At 53.5% G+C, this 19,525-nt stretch overlaps 1 protein-coding gene across 3 annotated transcripts in view; it reads right to left on the bottom strand.

Annotated features, from left to right (window-relative positions):
* WDFY4 (WDFY family member 4) overlaps nucleotides 1-19,525 on the bottom strand; it is a 249,179-nt gene that overhangs the window by 210,625 nt on the left and 19,029 nt on the right. For all 3 annotated transcript variants that reach the window (XM_036355974.1, XM_036355976.1, XM_036355975.1), the window contains exons 2-4: nucleotides 11,332-11,578; nucleotides 1,856-1,970; nucleotides 985-1,091 (exon numbers count right to left, since the gene is read on the bottom strand). In XM_036355974.1, coding sequence (XP_036211867.1) covers nucleotides 985-1,091; nucleotides 1,856-1,970; nucleotides 11,332-11,562 — 453 coding nt within the window. In that variant the 5' untranslated portion in view covers nucleotides 11,563-11,578. The remainder of the gene's footprint in view (nucleotides 1-984; nucleotides 1,092-1,855; nucleotides 1,971-11,331; nucleotides 11,579-19,525) is intronic.

Genomic DNA, 19,525 nt, shown 5'->3' with positions numbered 1-19,525 from the left:
ACGGGCTCCCAAAGGCAGCTGCTCACGCTCTTGGCTCTGGGTCCGGCTGCCCCAGCAGAAAGCCATCTTCAGGTCAGTGTTACTGCTCAGCTGGAAGCAGCCCTTCCCGGGAGCAGAGGCCCACTCCGTGCTGCGGCTGCCTGGCCACCGGGCCAGCAGGGCTCCCGCTCCCACGGGGAAAGCCAGGCGGCCCTCCCTGGCTAACGCTGCCACCTGCTGCTCACACCACATGCTGCCGCTAAGGCTCCTGCAATGCCTGTGTCACCCGGACAGAAGGCAGCAGCTGCGCTCTGCTCCCCTGCCGTTCCCGGTACCGCGTGCTAGACCCCCCACAGTGGGCACCCCAGCAGCCGGCAGACCGGGGAGTCTTGGGCCTGCTCTGTAAGGGGCCTCGGGCCATTTCTGCTGATGGCCAAGCTGCCAGGACACCGGCCTCCGCAGACCACTCGGGGAGGAGGACCAGGCCCCTCTCACAGTGGGTGCGGTGGGCAGGGAAGGCGGCGGTCTGCTAGCACTGCCTCTGGGTGAGCATCCCGGCGCGGCTCCTTCCGCCTGAGTTCACAGCAGGCAGAACCCAGCCGAGGCTCAGAGCACAGCCTGGTCAGCCAGGCTGGGCCACACCCCACGGCAGAGCCTGTCCTCACCCCGGCGGGCGTGGCATCACCAGGGCAGACTCAGTGCCGGGACGCCAGCCCTTTTCAATCTCACAGCGGCCCCAGTGCTGAGGCGCTACTGTCCCCAACTCTCAAATCAGCCGCACCCGTCACAGTGAGGTGCCGCATGTCACGGGCGGTCAACTGACAGGGTAGGATCCAGACCAGAATCCCAGAATTTCAGAAGCCGTTCCTGCACCAGAGGGGAGCCAGGGCGAGAGGCGAGAAGCCAGCTTCCTGGGAAGAAAGGCCCTGGGAGCCGTGCCCTGCCCTGGGCTGAGGCCTCCCTCTGGGCGGCTGAGGAGGCCAGGCCCTGGCTCCCGGCACTTACCGAGTCCGTCCCGGAGAGCAGGAAGGCCGACTTCAGGAGCAGGTAGCCGTCCTGCTGCGCATCCGGCTTCCACCGCAGCAGCTGCCCCGCGGCCACCCGTGCTTGCTCTGACAACAGCAGAGAAGAGGAAACGTGTCAGCGGGGGATGCAGGGACTTGCTCACCAGTTTGCCCTCCACTTGCCACCCGCCCATGAGCTCTACCTTCGCCTCTTTGGGGACGTCCACTTCCTGCCCTCCCCACAAGGCCGCCTGAACCTACACCCACCCTCACACTCAGCCAGTTACCAGCCTTTAGCATGCAGTCTTCCCTGGTCAGCAACCATCAATGGCTCCCCGTTGCCAAGTAACAGGAGCAGGTTCCTCACCATAGACTTCCCACAACCCGGCCTCCGCCCCACTCTCTCTATCGCAGCCCCTCCATCACAGGGGTTCCTGCGTCTACACCAGGCTCAGGTCACCCTGCCCGGAGCTCCCTCCACAGCCTGCATCTGGGCTCTGTGCATAGAAAACAGCAAGTCAGGGACCCCACAGCAAAACATGTGCTCTGACCCAGGGTCTTGTCTGGATCGAGCTCTCCACTGAACACTCAGGTGCCTTCTAGCCCAGCACTTCCTCCCAGAGGCCCTGCTCCTATGTGTGTGTGGTGTGTGTGTGTGTGTGTGTGTGTGTCTCCCAGGAGCTGCAGTTCCTAAGACCCACTTCCCTGCTCTGATAGCCTTTCCCTTGTTCCCAAGGGACTCGGGGGCAGACTGGGCCGTGGTCTCTTTGGCAGGCACTTCGCTGACTAACTAGAAAGCAGAAGAGCAGAGCAGGGCCGAAGGCCTTCAGCACGTGCTGCTCCCAGGGGGCCCAGGGCCGCTCCATACTCACCCGCAGGCTTCCCCACCAGCACCTGCTGGATCTCCTGGGCAAGCTGGCTGGACACTTCGCCGGCCAGCCTGTGCAGGCTGGGAAAGCAGATGAGCCCCACAGAGTGCTCCCAGGCCTGAACGCACACAACAGGTTGGTCAGAGACGTCACAGCTCCAGAGCAAGGCCTGAGCACCACCTCCCTCTCTCCCTGCCACCCCTCAGCACAGGCTCAATGCTTCCCAGGTGCATCCCAAGGCCGCCCCCGCCTTCCCTCCTCCCACTGCCCCTGCCCTCAGGCCTGCAATCCCAGCTCTCTGCTGAGCTCCAAACCACGGCCCATACCTCCCAGACTCGCGCTCCTTAAGCCTCAGACATGCATCACCAAATGCAGTGCCTCGAACCTGCTGCATCTCCTCTCCCAGAGGGGCCTTGCCAGTCACCCAGCTGCCCTCCTGGGAAACCCCAAAAGAGGGTCTCTAGGTCTCCCTCTCCCTCACCTTCCTCCCCCATCAGTGCTGTGTCCCACTGATGCTCCTCTTTTCCGAATTTTCCCTGGTTTCCCTAGTTATCCTGTTTCTAGGATGGCTCTTCCACCCAGTCTTTGCCCTTCACGCTGTGTTGTCACAGGCCCAGTTCACCAGTCCTGGGGGGAGACTCCCACAGGGCACAGTCAGAGAGGAGGGACTAGTTCTGGGAGGAGGAGACTCCCACAGGGCACAGTCAGAGAGGAGGGACTAGTTCTGGGAGGAGACTCCCATAGGCCACAGTCAGAGAGGAGGGACTAGTTCTGGGAGGAGGAGACTCCCACAGGGCACAGTCAGAGAGAGGGACTAGTCCTGGGAGGAGGAGACTCCCACAGGGCACAGTCAGAGAGAGGGACTAGTTCTGGGAGGAGGAGACTCCCACAGGGCACAGTCAGAGAGGAGGGACTAGTCCTGGGAGGAGGAGACTCCCACAGGGCACAGTCAGAGAGAGGGACTAGTCCTGGGAGGAGGAGACTCCCACAGGGCACAGTCAGAGAGGAGGGACTAGTCCTGGAGGAGGAGACTCCCTCAGGGCACAGTAAGAGAGAGGGACTAGTCCTGGGAGGAGGAGACTCCCACAGGGCACAGTCAGAGAGGAGGGACTAGTTCTGGGAGGAGGAGACTCCCACAGGGCACAGTCAGAGAGGAGGGACTAGTTCTGGGAGGAGAAGACTCCCACAGGGCACAGTCAGAGAGGAGGGACTAGTTCTGGGAGGAGGAGACTCCCACAGGGCACAGTAAGAGAGGAGGACTAGTCCTACACCAGGACATGAGTTCAGGAATCTCCCATCCCTGGTGCTCATCAGGAAGGTAGGTGCTGTGGGCATTCCTGGTCACTAGTGGCCGCTATAACATGCAGTTTTGCTAGACTCCCATTCACTGTACCCATTTACTAGCTGTATAAGTTTTATTCCTGCCCAAAGACCTGACCGAGTTTTTCAAACTGAGGTCCTCCTACTGAAGGTGAATAACACATCAAATTCTGAAGAGAAATCATTTCAATGTGTTTCCTTGCTACAGATACTATAGTTGTTAAAAAGCAAAAACCTTCAAAAATTCTCTCTATATTAAAAGATGCTACATACAAAATGAGGAGGCAAGCCACAGACTGGTAGAAAATATTTGCAATGCATAAAACTGGCAAAGCAATAATATCCAGACTGCTACAAACTTATAAGGTAAAGACAAACCACCTGATTTTTTAAAAAACAGGCCAATGAAACAGGCCACTAATAAAAGATCAAATAAATAGCAAATTACTGATAATTGGGAAAATGCAAATGAAACTACAATGAGATATATCATACTTTTCAAGTTGATAAAAGGAGAAGCCTGGCAGCGTGTGGGTGAAGGTGCGGGACCCGGAGGCCCTGCTCTGCGGGGGAGCGGCCGCGGAGGAGCCTCTCTGAAGAAGCCGCTAGCCAGCCCGAGAAGTTAAAGGCCGCATGTCCTCCACCCGGCCCTCCACGCCCAGGTGGTCCCCTGCGGAAAGGCTGGCACCTGTGCACGTGGAGGCGCGGACAAGAGATATGGCTGCAGCCTTATTCTGATCGTGAAAAACTGGAAACAATTAATGTTCACCAGTAGGACCACGAATGAATAATTTATGGCATGTTTACTAGTACATCAGAGCACCCCACAGCACTGAAAATAGTGCAGTATCTGCGGATCACACCCAGAACTGATGAGCAAGCCCTGGATGGAGGAAGCCCGTTGGGAAGGGTTAGGAGGTGAGCATATCCCAGGTGCGCATGTACCCCTGTGACCATCGGGGCAGGCTTCCCCGGAGGAGGGTGGGTGAGTGGGTGCCTGAGCGCGTGCACAGCTGGCTTTAGTCTATCTGAAATGTGCAATTCACTTTATGTTGGGCAGTGAGTACTTGAGCATTTATTTTGTTTTAAAAAAAGCTTTGCATCTGAAAATTGTTTTTTATTTTCTGCCCATAAACGGAGTTGCCTCTTTCCTTTGTAAATAAAAACGAATTCCATCAGAACTGTGCTGAGACTACAAAAATGCTGGATAAAAGCCAAGCACTGAAGTAGGCCTTCAGCCAACATTGGATAAGGGAGCACATGATTATGAAACCCACCATCTGCAGTGATGGCCAAATGCATCGTGTGCTGGTCTTGAGCTAGACGCTGGCCCAAACACTTACCTGTATTGTTTCCACTAATCCTGCAACTACCCTCTGAGGTCGGCATTATTGTTGCTCCCACTTTACAGAAACTGGAGCTGAGCAGGAGGAAGCCCAGAGCCCCGCGGAGCCGCGGCGCCAGGAGCGGGTTCACCTCACGTGTCCTAAGTAGCATGCACAGGTCTAAGAGCGTACGGCTCCCACCTGGGGACCCACTGTCGCCCGGAAACTTTAATCCCGAAAAGAAAGTCAGTCCTTTGACTGGGAACTTCTGTGGGAAGATCGTTTCCTTCCTCGGGAATGAGAATTCTGTCTTCCTCGCCAGCCCCGTGCCCCCCCCCCCCCCCTGTGCTGGCAAACCCCTCAAAGACCACTTTGCGGGCAATTGACTCAGAAGCATCAGATCGTCTGTGAGCAGTGGGACTCTAGACAGCGCTACAATAAAGCAAATTGGGCCCCTGCGAGCTGAACAGTAATTGTACCCTCAGCCAGCTCCCCCCGGACCCCCACTGCTTCCTGGGACTCCATGGGCACTTCTGGGAGCCGCCTTAACTCGTTCAGGCCACTGGGGTGCCGTTCCACGCGGAGGCAGCCACTCACTGAATGATGCCCTGGAGACCCCAAAGAGTTAAGGCAGCTTCCGAAGGACCTAAATTTTTTTCCTCAAACTGGGACTTGCATGCTGGGAGGATATTGCTCAATATTTTAAAAACTCACATTATCTAAGCTGCACCACCATGTCTCGTGCTGCCCCCTCGCATGGAAGGAAGAGGGAGAAAACGACACTGCGAGCCAGTGGCAAACAAGGAAGGGCCAGCGAGGAGACCAGAGAACCCACTTCCCAGTGACAGGCGGCCTGTGGGTCCCAAGCATGCAGGGCTGTCACTCCTGCTTCCCCGCCTCACGCTTGGGTGGTCTGGTTTTTATGACTCAAAACACTTTCAAGATTTGCATGAGTGTCCCTGCTAGTGCGACGGTTACTCTAGCCTTTGTAAGTAAAAAAAGTGCACTAAGATTTTGTTAGCACAACCAAATGCTGTTTTCCCAAAATGGGAATAAACCATGTCACAGGCCCCGCTCTGAGGGGGTAGACTCAGGATGGACAAGGAGGGGTGCTGATCCTCACCATCCTCTCTGGGCACCGCACTTGGAAATAATTGTTGGTCATCCTTGTTATTACACTTAATGTTACTACCCTCTCATCCATGGGCAGTTGGGTCTATGCTTGGTTTCCACGAGAATGACTAACCCACTTAATGGCATGAGCTCAGCACCGCTAGCCAGGCAGTTAACCTAAGAACATGTGCTTGCATACTTGCACATGTGTGCACACACACATACACACATGCACACACATTCTCACTTCCAAGTACAATCACTCCACACTAGGAAATAAATACTTTCATCCGCACGTTGCCCACTATTCTGCTCATCTATATAACAAACCACCCCAGAACTGAGTGGCTTAAGTAACAGCAATCAGATATTTGGGTCAAGGGCCTGCAGTTTGGGCAGAGCTCGGCAGGCAGAGATTTCTCTGGCTCAGTCAGCTGGGGCAGCTGATGGGGGCCGAGGGACCGGCTTCCAAGATGGGGCACTCACAGGGCTGGCGAGGTGGTGCTGGCTGTGGGCAGCGAGCGCGGCTGTGAGACCAGGGGCTTTGGTTCCCCTCCACGAAGGTTTGTATGTGGGGCTGCTTGGTCTTCCTCACAACATGGCAGCAGGGTTCTAAGAATGAATATTCCAAGTGACAGAAGAAGCGACAAGTCTCTCGGGGTCTGGAAATGTCACTTCTGCCTTATTCCATTAGCCGCGCCATCACAAAGGCATGTGGAGTCACGAGAAGGGACACGATGCTGCCTCTTAAAGGCCGCCACGTGAACTCCTTTGCAGCATCTCACATCCACAGATCTCCTTTTATTTTCTCCCATGTGTCCCAGCCCCTTGGTTGTCTGTCTCAGGCAGTGAGGAACTTTACACTCATTGCTGGGGACTCCCTAGCTCACCACCTGCTCTCTCTCAAAGCATGTATTCTAAGAACTGTCTCCCACAACTGCATCCACAGCTCCAGCTCCCCCTGGCTATTATTATGGAATATCTCTGTGCACATTGAGGGCCTGCAGTGGTTCCCTTTGCCTCAGAGCATCCTCAACTGAAAGCCAGCAGGACCTGCCCATGCTGGCTAGGGGATGCCTTCTCCTCTGGGCCAGCAGTCCATGATGGATAGGTTCCTAGAAGAACGAAGCCCAAGGCTCTCAGCAGGAAAAGAACAGCAGTCAGGTCCACCCTTCCTGAGAGCACTGAGTGGCCCACTGAGAAGTCGCTGGCTCTGTGCTGTTTCCTCTGTGAAGCAGCAAACCTCCCCCGAGTCCGCACCTGAGGCAGCTACCCTCCTCTGAGTCCGCACCTGAGGCAGCTACCCTCCTCTGAGTCCGCACCTGAGGCAGCTACCCTCCTCTGAGTCCGCACCTGAGGCAGCTACCCTCCTCTGAGTCCGCACCTGAGGCAGCTACCCTCCTCTGAGTCCGCACCTGAGGCAGCTACCCTCCTCTGAGTCCGCACCTGAGGCAGCTACCCTCCTCTGAGTCCGCACCTGAGGCAGCTACCCTCCTCTGAGTCCGCACCTGAGGCAGCTACCCTCCTCTGAGTCCGCACCTGAGGCAGCTACCCTCCCCCGAGTCTGCACCTGCGGCAGCTACCCAAGCATCATACGGGGAGGGATAGCATCTTCTTGTGCCCAAAGGGAGCAGAGGCACTAGCCAGGCAGACCCCTGTCCAGTGGGCCAGGGGCAGGAAAGAACAGGTGTGCTCTGCTCTGCTCTGCTCGGCCCCGCAGCACTGCCTGAGGGAGCCCGGTGGTTCACCACGCAGGCCTGCGCAGACTGGCCAGGTTACGTTCTGCTCTCCACTAACCACTGGGTGACTTGGCCACATTATATACCGTCTCTAACCCTCTCCTTGCTCGTGTATAAAGTGGGATACAAATGGCCTCACTTCCCGGGGTTAGTGTGAGGGCTTGAAAACACCGAGCAAAGCGCCTGGGTGAGTCTCACCAGCTGCAGCCCTGGCTGAGGACTCCTCCATGACCTCCCCCGGGGAGTGATGGCCGGCGGGTGGAGGAGCCTCAGCTCTCACTGGAAGCTTGGTGTCTGACTCCTCCCCTCGGGGCAGCTCCCTGCTGGGGTTGCAGGGCCCTGAGTCTCCACCTGGCAATTCCTTCTTACCAAGACAGCAGCCAAAAGCTGAGTAGGTTCACTCCTTAACACACTAAGTTGTTCTTAACTCTGGAGATGAGACAATGGGACTAGAATTTAATGTAAAACCAACCATGTTTGTACCTGCCTAGCAGTTAATGCAGATGCACATGTAAACAATGACAGGGGTCGGGGGACACGTGTCCCTTCTGTGGGTTTGGAGGAGTCAGATATGAGAGAAAGCTAGAGGCTACAGGGAAGTTATTTGGGGAGAAGATGCCACAGAAGCCCCTCTGGGGAGTTTTTTGGGGAGTCGGCTCTGCAAGGCACGAGCTGTCAAAACTCAGGACTTTCCAGGTCTAGGCAAGTGGTGGCCACTGAGTGGGGGCAGACATGACCTTCACCATGACCTTCGCCAAAGCCCTGCCTGCACATGGACCACCCCTTCTGTGATGGGTCTGATAGAGTCTGGCCCAGTGTAATAAGATCCCATCACCCAGGGACATAACCCTTTCTGAGTAGGGGCAACAATTCAAAAATTTCTTGTGTTCATTGTGTCAGAACAAAGAATATTCGAGATCATCTTAATTTTCCTTGGGCCCAAAATGAAAAGAGCCAGGTATAGAGAATTGCGATCTGCCACACAAATTATTCCAGAACTCTCTTAAACCTGCTCAGGCGTCTCTGAGCCCATTTGGGCCATGGTTTCCATGACAGCCAATACATGCATGAGGCTTTGAGGTCAGTGGCCACATTCCACAGGACATGGCGTAACTTTAAGTCCTGATATTTCCAAGGTCTTCATAGACAACCTGAAAGAACACTGTCCTATGGATATAAAATCCAGATGAGAGAGGTTACAAGGACCAGTGTTCCAGTGGTTGTTTTCTGTCTTCATCTGCAGCTCAGGTTCTACCTACGCTACCCCTGAACACCGCCTACATTCCCCGTTTCTTTCCACCATTAGCTTTTCATTAAGAAGCCTGAGGGCATGGCTCTGGCTCTGGCATTAGTCAGCACTTAATAGAAATAACATATTTGTAGGCATGTAGGACTTAACAAAAGAATGTCGATGTTTAGAGATGATTAAAAGCCTGTAATACCCTGCTTGTCCAGGGTTCACAGAAGTGGACTCCAGAGACCCTGAACAGAGCAGGTGTCCATGGTTCGGGGAATCGCGGTGACAGGGCCTCAGACTACGCGTGGGAGTTAGTGTCCTGGAAGCTGGTGGGAAGGTCATCAGGATGGTGTCTGCTTCCACGTGCCCTGGACTTCACCATCATCGTCTTATCCACCCTCACAGGCTCCCAGCAAAGTGCTGCTCGTTACACTTTACAGATGAGAACCTGAGGGTCAGGAATATTTCGTAACTTGCTCAAGGGTGCACAGCTACTAAGCAATGGCTCCAGGGCGGAGCCTGCTCTCTGTGGTCGAACACATGGGCCATAATGCCTGCAACTCCCAGGACCAGGTTTGGGAAGCAGAGACCAATCTCAAGGTTCACTTATAGTGGGAACTGTGCTCTTCCCGTGGGGTCCACGCTCAGAGGCCTACAGGTGCAGTGGCATAAGTGAGGAAGGTGCAACGGGTGACATGTTAGGGCGTGGGGCACTGGGTAAACTGAGGGAACAAGACTTTCTGTCTGAGAGGGGCGCCCCTAACCATCTCCATGCTGTTGGTTTTACAGCTACCAGTTTTTCCAGAGAAACTGGACATCTGATTTTCCGGTAAAAGCTTTCTATTTTGAAAAAAAAATGGCCAGTAATTCATGTTTAATCTCTATAAGCCAAATAAAGTACATTCTGAGCGTGACTCCGTAGCCTCTGCTTTGGATGGAGTCTCCATAAAGGGAAAACTCTGTCTCCTTTATTCTCATAGCCCAGGCCCTGGGACAGAGTCTAGATCAGCCGTGGGCAAACTACGGCCCACGGGCCGGATCCGGCCCGTTTGAAATGAATAAAACTAAAAAAAAAAAAGACCGTACCCTTTTATGTAATGATGTTTACTTTGAATTTATATTCGTTCACACAAACACTCCATCCATGCTTTTGTTCCGGCCCTCCGGTCCAGTTTAAGAACCCATTGTGGCCCTCGAGTCAAAAAGTTTGCCCTCCCCTGGAGATGCTTCATACACTTTCGTACAACAAATGAAGGAATTCTCAAATCAGAGACCTGGAGGGCAAGCGAGTGGCAAGCCCTGGCTCTCGGACTCAGAGCACTTTCATCAGAGCCGGGCTGCGGGGCTGGCGGGGAGGACACGGCACATAGATGAGCCCGCACCCACTCCACGCCAGGGACGCTCACTCAGGGCAAGGGCTGCATGCGCACGGTGTTCCTTTCAGAAGGCAACACTGATCTGAAGACTGGGTGAGACTGAGCTGTCTCCAAACACGGGCTGTCAGGGCAGGGAGGCTAGAAATAAAACCTGAGCCATCTCCTAGCCCAGTCCTTCTTTCCAGTACATCCCCAAGGCCCCAGTTATCCAGCCTGTAGAATGGGATGAATGGGGTTTGCAAGTCCCAATCGGGGAGGAAAACCATGATTTCATGAACAAGTTACTTGGCATGTGTGGTATGTTTTTGTTTTTGTTTTTTTAACCAAGAACATGCCCAAGTATTCAATGCCTAAGTCATCTTTGGAAATCCTTAAATATTTCTGGTTAATAAGTTAGATGAAACATTAGCAAAGGGGTTTCCAATAAAACCTGCCTACGCCCCATCTGTCTCAGTCTATTTTCAATGTGGAAGGGAGCCCATATTCTCTGCTCTTTGGCTGGAGGTGTATTTTTTAATAATAACTCAAAATCAATAGTCAAGCAAAAACTAAGTCCTCATAAAGATGCATTTCCAATGGTACAATAGCCTTCAGTAGATTCAACATGAGGCAGATCTCATCTCCAGGAGCTCTGTTCTGAGACAACAAGAAAAACTCTTATGCCCGTGCTGCAACCAGCTGCCACCTGTCACCACCTGCCACCACCAGCTGCCACCTGCCACCACCAGCCACCACCAACTGCCACCTGCCACCACCAGCCACCATCAGCCACCACCAGCCACCACCAGCCGCCATCATCTGCCACCTGCCACCAACAACCGCCACCAGCTGTCACCAGCCACCACCAGCCGCCAGCAGCTGCCACGAGCCAGAGCGTCGGCCCAGTGGGCTCTCCTGGCGCCTGTGGCTGTGGGAGGGAGCACTGCTTCATGCTCCCACAGACTGCACCTCCGTTTGCACGGTTGGCATGATCTGGTGTTCTGACACTTGAGGCCCTGGTGCTGGCAGGACTGGTGTCTGAGATGATCAGCCAGCCTGTGACTCCTGTCTCAAAACACAGACTGCTTTTCTAGCTCCCGGAGGAGCTGGTCTCCTCTCTGGCTTCACGCTGGGATTTCGGCTGAACAATATAGCTCCTTTAGCTAAAGGGATAATAGTTCTCCAGAGTCATCTGCTCACCCATCCCCAACCCTTCCCCATCCTGGAGATGAGCCTCGCTTGACTCGTTATTGAATAGCACAACCTTCTCCTCTAAGCAACCAGAGACCACTAGGATGATATGAAAATCAACAACTTCAGCTTCCAATCATTCCACAAGTATCCCGAGAGCACTGTATGGCGATACAGCGTCAGAAATAACAATACTGACCTTTAGGAACAGTGGGAGAAGGCGCAGCAGGCTCTCCTGGCGGTCAGCCGGGCTCCTATGAGCCAACTGCTGATATTCCAGAAACTTCCTCTCTACCGTCTCCCAGAGAGCCGTGGGGCCCGGGGACTGCACTCCAGGCGGGGAGTCAGACTGAGCAACATCAGGCTGGTCAGCTTTGGGACCTGGATCCTCAGCTCCGTCTTCAGCCTTTGAGACACCTTCTGCCTCCATGCCTCAGCACACAGCTCTGGATTCAGAACAAAAACAAAGATGAGAAGTCCCGACACAGCACTTCCTGATGCCGCTGGCTGTGGGGCAGGTCCTGCACCATTCAGTCCAGTTCCTACTGAAGCTGGTTCCTCTAAGAATCTGAAACCAGCTAAAATAAGAAGGCATTTTCAAAAAGAGATTCCGATGTGACTCACAGAGATTGACAACCTAACATGGGCGGGCTTTGGGCACAGATTTGCATGAGAGTTGGGTATTCTGTTTCTCTCTGTATGGTGAGGAAACAACTGAGCCAAAGGCATACGAGCAGCTAGATGTGTAGCTGAGATGCAAACTCTAACACCAAAGCCTGTTCCCTTATTACCTGGTGCTGCTCCTCTTTTAAAAGACTGAGTTGATAGAAGAGACATGTGCAAATTATCTCACCAAAATTTGTAGAAGCAAGTGATTCTATGTCTTCAATTATAACTTCCTTCCACCTCATGTGTCCAAAGGATATAGCTTCTTCATTCTCAGCATTATTTGGTTCACTCTCACTATTTTTAGAGGACTTTGTCCTCAAAACGACTTCTTGAACCCCACACTAACTGGAAAGTGCTCCTCTCTTAGTGTAAACAGGAGTGAGTTGCGCAAGCTGGAGACTTCGGGGCAGGAGGCACAGGGGAAAAACCTCCACAGTCAAAACAGCCCAAGACTGACCTGCAAGATACTGACCTTGAGAAGGTGCATTTTTGTCTGTGTCCTTGACTTTTCAGTTGCTATGACTGACTCAGCACAAGAAAGGTTTGTTTGCTGTGCATTTGTCAAGAGTGTAGAAAGCTCCCAAACTGTCCAGGCTCCCTGCAAGGAGCCCTCCCCCCAACAACAGCATCACCATGCAGAGTCCATCAGGAGCCCAGTCAGCAAACAGCAACCACTGCTCACAGGGTGGGGGCCAGGGTTGACACCACAGTGGGGTCACCAGCGTTTTGCTCTGGGCTATAGCCATGGAGGAGACCTCATGCTTTATGTTTATTTCACAGGCAGGCGTGGCAGTGAACTCAAGATCATGTGGCCAGACTAACCATCCCCTCTTTGAAACTTTCTCATTCTTTATGTACAAAGCTCCATACATCCCTAGCTCTTCTATCACACATACTTAGTCAAATTTCACTTTCAGAAATTATTTCCTTTTTACAAGGCCATGTAGGTACAATATTGAACACTGGGAAGGAACAAAATATTGGGAAGAATATCAAGGTTTGCCACACCCAGAAAAATGGCTGCTGATAGTCCTGCTTCTATGAATATACTAGGGGCCAGGTGCATAAAATTCATGCCCTGGGGGAGGAGTGTCCCCCAGCCCAGCTGCACCCTCTCCAATCTGGGACCCCTTGAGAGATGTCTGACTGCTGGTTTACACACACAGGGATAGGGCCTAAACCAGCAGTTGGACATCCCTCTCACAATCCAGGACTGCTGGCTCCCAAACACTCGCCTGCCTGCCTGCCTGCCTGATTGTCCCTAACCACTTCCTGCCAGCCTGATTGATGCCTAATGCTCCCCTGCTGGCCCGGTCGCCCCCAACTGCCCTCCCCTGCTGGCCATCTTGTGACACATGGGGGTGGCCATCTTTTGTGATGGTGTGACAGTCAATTTGCATATTATCCTTTATTATATAGGATAGCTTACTAAGAACACATTAATAATACTGTTGAGACAAACATGTTTTATTAATACCTTTGCTTTTGTTGGTGGGTTGGCTAGGGGTTGGGGGTGGTTATTTGTTTCCTGTTCTGGGTTGATCCTTAGAGACAGGTAGGGTGGGGGGCACCTTACACTCCTCGGTCCCAGCACAGCCTCTTCCCTGACCCCTGATCTGGGCCAGTCTCCTCTCTGTTAGTTTATTCATTTATTCTTTGGCCCTCCATCCGCATTTCCACTCCCTTCTTCCCCACCCTGCCCACCTACGTGACGGCAGTGTCCTTATGAAGCCTGGCACGGGAGAGGCTCCTGGACGCATGCATCTCAGTTCCCTGAATGACCTGTGTCTTCTCCGCAGGCCACTGTTTCACTCAGCATTATGTCTTCAGACCTAGCCATGTGGCACTATGTTTGTCAACCTCATTTCCTCTAGCCGCTACCCATGTTACACAGTGGGCATCACGTGCCTATTTGACTTGTCTGCTCTGCAGTGACAATGGCTATATTACCCTCAACTTCCCGTACCACACTGCTCCTGTCCCTTAACCCCATGCAGGCCTCCAGGGCCACACGTGGCTGGCTTTGGCTATGACCACGGGAGCAAGATGCTGAGTCAGGGTCTATACCTGCTCAGTTCAAGTATGTGCCAGCAGCTAAGATGCTTCCAGAAGCTGACAGCAGACCACCCTCCCAAAGAGCAGATGAAGGCCCCCTGCCATCTCATCGCACCCTACTCAGCACTGCCCAGCTTTCTGACGTTTGCCAGCCTGACTGCAGTAAGTGGTCCCTTGCTGTCATTTTAATTTGCATTTCTCTAACCTGCTGACGAGTCGGAGCATCTTTGCATGCCTGTTAGCCTTTTGGATTTGCTCTTCTGCAAACTGGCTATTCATAACCTCTGCTCATTTTTCCTTGCCTATTTTTTTTCTTGTTTTGCAAGAGTTATTCTAGAAATGTGTTCCTTGTTTGTTTTAAAAATCACAAATATCTTCTCTCAATCCATTTTTAATGTGTTTTATTGATTCTAGAGAGAAGAGAAGGGAGAAGATAGAGAGATAGAAACATCAAGAGAGAAACATCATTGAATGGCTGCCTCCTGCATGCCCCCTAATGGGGATCAAGCCCTCAACCCAAGAATTGAACCAGTGACCCATTGATTCATGGGTTGATGCTCAACCACTGAGCCACACTGTCTGGGCCTCACAATCCATTTTTAATAAATTCTTTTATAAGTTCCTTTTTGTCACTAAAGCATAGCATGAACATGGTATGCTGCTGAGGGTCTTCGCTGTTGGTCGTTAGCCTACTAACCCTGTGCACTGATACATCCCAGTGGCTTCCATTATTCACCACCAACAACACGAGCAGCAGCTTCATGTGGATGCCTGTCCACAAATCCATGAGTAAATAGCAGCTCACAGCACACCCCTAAGTTCCTGAAAGAAAGTAGCTGGACCTAAAGGCAGATAACTTTTTCTGGCTCTTGACACATTTCCAAACAGTGTCTCCAAAACACTCACTGGATGTACAGTCCTACAAGTGCGTGTGAGTTTACACGGCCTCATCATATGTTCACTCTCGCTGCTCCGTGGGAAAACAACCGCGTCTGCTGTTTCTCACTGCGGACCCTGTGGAAGCCGGAGCAGCTGAGCGTGGTTCTGCCCTCTGCCCTCGGCCCGTCCGGCCTCCCCGCGTGGCTCTCTGCAACCGACTCTGCTGGAGGAGCGCTCACTCGCCTCCGCCCCTACAGCTTCACTTGCCCCTGAGAGCCACACACATTCCCCTCAGTGTCAGCTCGGAGAGGGAACGCCATTGAGCCTTTCTCAGCAGTTGGCAGTGTAGATGCTCAATAAAATGTTAGTGAATAAATACATGAATAAACCTAAAAGCTGGTGGCACCCAAAGCGCTCGCTCTGTGGCCTAGAGCCCCCTCTTCTGAACAAGTGCTTTTCTCATTCTGAGACTTCTGCTTGGATTTCCTCCAGACTCTAAAAGTCACCACCATGTCCAATCAAACTGCCATCCCCGCACCCACCCACAGAGCCAGCCCCGAGTCAGGCAGGGACAGCCAATGCACTCGATGGCTGTTAGGGCCACACTAAGTGTTGTCTCTGTCATAGGAAAGCCACTCACGGCCACACCTGCCGCTGCCACCAACTGGTCATTCAATGAAGCATCTGAGGCCTCGCCAACACGCCACATTTTGGGGATAAGCAGGTGACGGACACAGTCAGCATCCGGTCAGGATGCGAAAACAGTGTCCTGGGGCCGCAGCTGGACATGCAGGGGAAACGCCGGAACAGCCAGGTCTCCTCTGAAGCCAGAAGCCGTGTTGATAGAGTGTGAAGACGGGCTTGTGCTCCCCTGAGTGGACAGAGCTCTTGGAGAAACATGAGTGTCTAACAAGCGAGGGTCTGTGCAGTCCACGGAGGAGCCGTTTCACCCCAGAGCCAAGCTGCCCGTCCGGCCCCTCCCCCGCCTAGTCCCCTTAGCTACAGGAGGGACCAGGGAGAGGGCGCTCAACACTGCGGGAAGGAGGGCAGAAGCCCCCCTTACCCTCCGCTGTCAAAGGCGCCCTCTGTCGGCACCAGCACTTCCTATCCCAGCAAAAAGGGGCCAGTTGGAGGCGGGTCCTGGGGAGGTCAGGGCAGGGCAGGAATTAAGGTGAGGCAGGTGATGCACCCACCCCAGGAACAAGATTTAAGGGGCATTAGAAAAATCTCAGTGGCCGAGTTAGTATTTTAATGAAATCTTTTTTTAAATCAAAGTTAAGTCCAAACGTGCACAATGAACAAAATATCAAAATGTTGCTGCCCCCTCCAGGCCTGGACTTCTGCAGATTCCACTTTAATACTCAGCGTCGTGGCCTCGAGGACAAATGTGAGGGGAGAGACGCAGACCAAGCGATGAGACGCATCCCTGCCCGTGTCCTGTCTGTACACGGGACAATCAGAGGCCCCCTGGAGGGGCCATGCCCACTGAGTCTACGCCCAGCCATGTCATTTGTAGGGTTGAGGGAAGGGCACCTCCTTGGTGCTGGCATTTACATGTGTGGCTTCACTGAACCTTCCTGCCATCCAGCGACGGCAAGACGGTGGGCTTCGTCCGCGTGAGGCTGCGGCCTGGACAGAGAGCTGGCCTCCCTGGGTCCCACTGCCAGTGAGCGCTGAGAAGAGTCCTCCGAAGTCGGCCCACAGCGTGGATTTTGCTGCTGAGAGCATCGCCCGAGAGACACCCGGACGCTGAGCTCCAACTAGGGCTCCCTGCCGACACCACAGGCTGAGGGAGGAGGAGAGTTTGGGGGAGGTGGAGGGAAAGGCAGCCTTGGCAGGACTGAGAACTAGGGGCTGCGGGTCCCAGGACTTTAGGAAAAGACAAAGCCCTCCTCTCTGCCAGCAGCTGTTTCCCGGTGAGGGTCAGGCGGAGGCCCTGGAGACCCTGCATGCCCGCAGTCTGCCAACGTGCCAGGCCCTGCCCACGCGTGCAGCCCCAAGGCAGAGCCGGGCCTCAACAGCAGTCACACCTGGCGGCTGTGATGCCTTAACCAAGTTACTTCTCCTCATCAAATCAGCTCCGGGGAGCTCAGCTCCCCCTCTGCCGCTGCAGGACAGTGGGACAGAGGCGTGACAGTGAGTCAGGGCAGAGGGGCCGAGGGGCCCCAAGTGGGCTGAGAGCCGTGGGTTGCACGCGGTGAGGGGCACAAGGTCTGTGCACTGTGGGCAGGGCACAGCAGGGGGTTTCCTATGACCTCAGCGACACCAGGGCTGGGAGTGGCCATGTGGGCAGAGCCCTCTGGTGTCACAGCCCATCCTGGCCCAGCCCATGCCAACCCGCCAGCACAGGTCGGCAGCATCCACTGCGCTCTGCTTCAGACGGTTCAGAGCGCCCGGGGCACCCTGCTCGCAGCCGCCGCGCTGGAGGGTGGCATCTGGAGCCTGAGGAAAGGGCGAGCTGCTGATGTTTAGGCACAAAACCAACATTCCTGACTCTCATACCGGCTTTCTGTGGAGCTCGGAGGGGGACCCCAGCCCCTGGGCGGGGCCTCTGTACCAGAGGACACAGGGCAGGATGCAGCTTCCCGTTTCTCTTTCGCTCCCCCCCAGTTCCTCTCTGCACAGCCGCAGAGCCGCACGTGCTTCTGCGTCAGCGGGGAACAGGCCTCAGCCAGGCGCTCAGAAAAAACAGGAGCCCTCCAGTTCCAACAGGACCTGCAGGGCGCCGCCCTCCCTCCCTCTGCCCCACCGTTGGTAGGCAAGCCCAGCAATAGGAGAGCCTGCAAGCTCAAAGTCCGGGAAAGACAACAGCTGTAGACACAGGAGGCTTTGCTCGCAGCCACCTCCAGAGCCCACTGCCATCAGGCAGAGCTGCCGAGGGCCAGCAGCTCGCACAGGGAGGTCCAGGTGAGCCCTGAGACAGCGCACACCCAGCACCTGCACAGGGAGGTCCAGGTGAGCCCTGAGACAGACAGCACACACCCAGCACCTGCACAGGGAGGTCCAGGTGAGCCCTGAGACAGCGCACACCCAGCACCAGCACAGGGAGGCGCAGGTGAGCCCTGAGACAGCGCACACCCAGCACCAGCACAGAGAGGCGCAGGTGAGCCCTGAGACAGCGCACACCCAGCACCTGCACAGGGAGGCGCAGGTGAGCCCACCTGAGACCCAGCGCACACCCAGCAGAATGTCCTTACAAACAGACACACTCAGTCCGTGTGGGCGAGGGTGCACAGCCACAGCCCTCACCCTTGCTGGTGGAGGCGCAGCCACTCAGGAAGACAGTGGGCCGTTTCTGAGAAAGTTAAACATGTGAACTTAAGCAATTCTGCTCCTAGGTATTTGCTTTACAGACATGAAAACTTATGTTCCTATAAAAACCTAAACAGGAAAGCTTACAGCAGATCTATTCATAGCTGCCCGAGCCTGGAAACAACCCAAACATCCCTGAGGGGCGAAGGGACGCGTCATTGAAGTAAGAAGCACTGCTGACCCACAGCACCCTGCATGGATCTCAAGGCCTCAGGACGGTGTTGGGAGCCAGCCTCCATGGCCACATACTGTCTGAGTCTGTTTATATGATGCCATGGAAAAGGCAAAGTTATAGGGACAAACGCATAGATCAGTGTTGCAGGGATTGGGGTGAGGAGGATGGCGACACAAGGGTGGAAGGGAACTTTTCTATATAAAAACCCATGGCTGAGGGGAGAGAGAACCACAGGGGAGCCAGAGGCAGAGCCAATGGCCACATGCATGACCTGTGTCTGACTCCAACGTTCACATGCTCCTCCTAAACCACACGCCCTCCTTCCTAGGAATGTCACAGGTTGGGGGCGGGGGATGGGGGGGAGAATCAAAGCTCCTATGAACATAAGCCCTCCCAGCCTCAGCCTCTGTGTTGGTCAAGGGTAGAGACTGCTCCCCAACTTTTTGGTTCACTTTTCCATCCAATTAAAAAAACAATAAATAATCGTTTTGTCAAATTGGCTGAACTAATAGACAAGATGGGTCAGTTATAAGAAGTAAAAGGATAACCAAAGGAATTAACAGAAGAGCAACTGATTATTCACAATGGCAAAAAGCGGGAACAATTCAAGTGCCATCAACAGATGATAAATAAATGTGGTGTGTTCATACATGGAATATTATTCGGCCAGGAAAAGGAAGAAAATCCTGACACATGATACAACATGGATGAACCCTGAGGAAATTACACTAAGTGAAATAAGCCAGTCACAGAACAAATACTGTGTCATTGCACTTACATGTTACCTGGAGTAAATCAAATTCCTCCAGATAGAAAGTTGAATGGTGAGTGCCAAGAGGTGGCGGGAGGAGAGACTATGCGGTTACTATATAATGGGGACACAGTTCCAGTTTTGCAAGCTAAAGAGTTCTGGAGATGGATGGTGGTGATGGTTACACAGCAATTGAATATGCCGCTGGACTGCACACTTAATAATAGCAAATTTGGGGAGAGATAACGTGACCGCATAGGCCAGTGCTGGCGAACCTTTTGAGCTCGGTGTGTCAGCATTTTGAAAAACCCTAACTTAACTCTGGTGCCGTGTCACATATAGAAATTTTTTGATATTTGCAAATATAGTAAAACAAAGACATATTTTTGATATGTATTTTATATATTTAAATGCCATTTAACAAAGAAAAATCAACCAAAAAAATGAGTTCGCGTGTCACCTCTGACACGCTTGTCATAAGTTCGCCATCACTGACCTAGGCAGACCTTTCTTGCACCTCCTCCCAGGGCCAGAATGAAAATAAAACTAAAG

Source organism: Myotis myotis, unplaced genomic scaffold (genome assembly GCF_014108235.1).
Source record: "Myotis myotis isolate mMyoMyo1 unplaced genomic scaffold, mMyoMyo1.p scaffold_m19_p_24, whole genome shotgun sequence".
Lineage (NCBI taxonomy): Eukaryota > Metazoa > Chordata > Mammalia > Chiroptera > Vespertilionidae > Myotis > Myotis myotis.
This window is presented reverse-complemented; position numbering and strand designations above follow the sequence as displayed.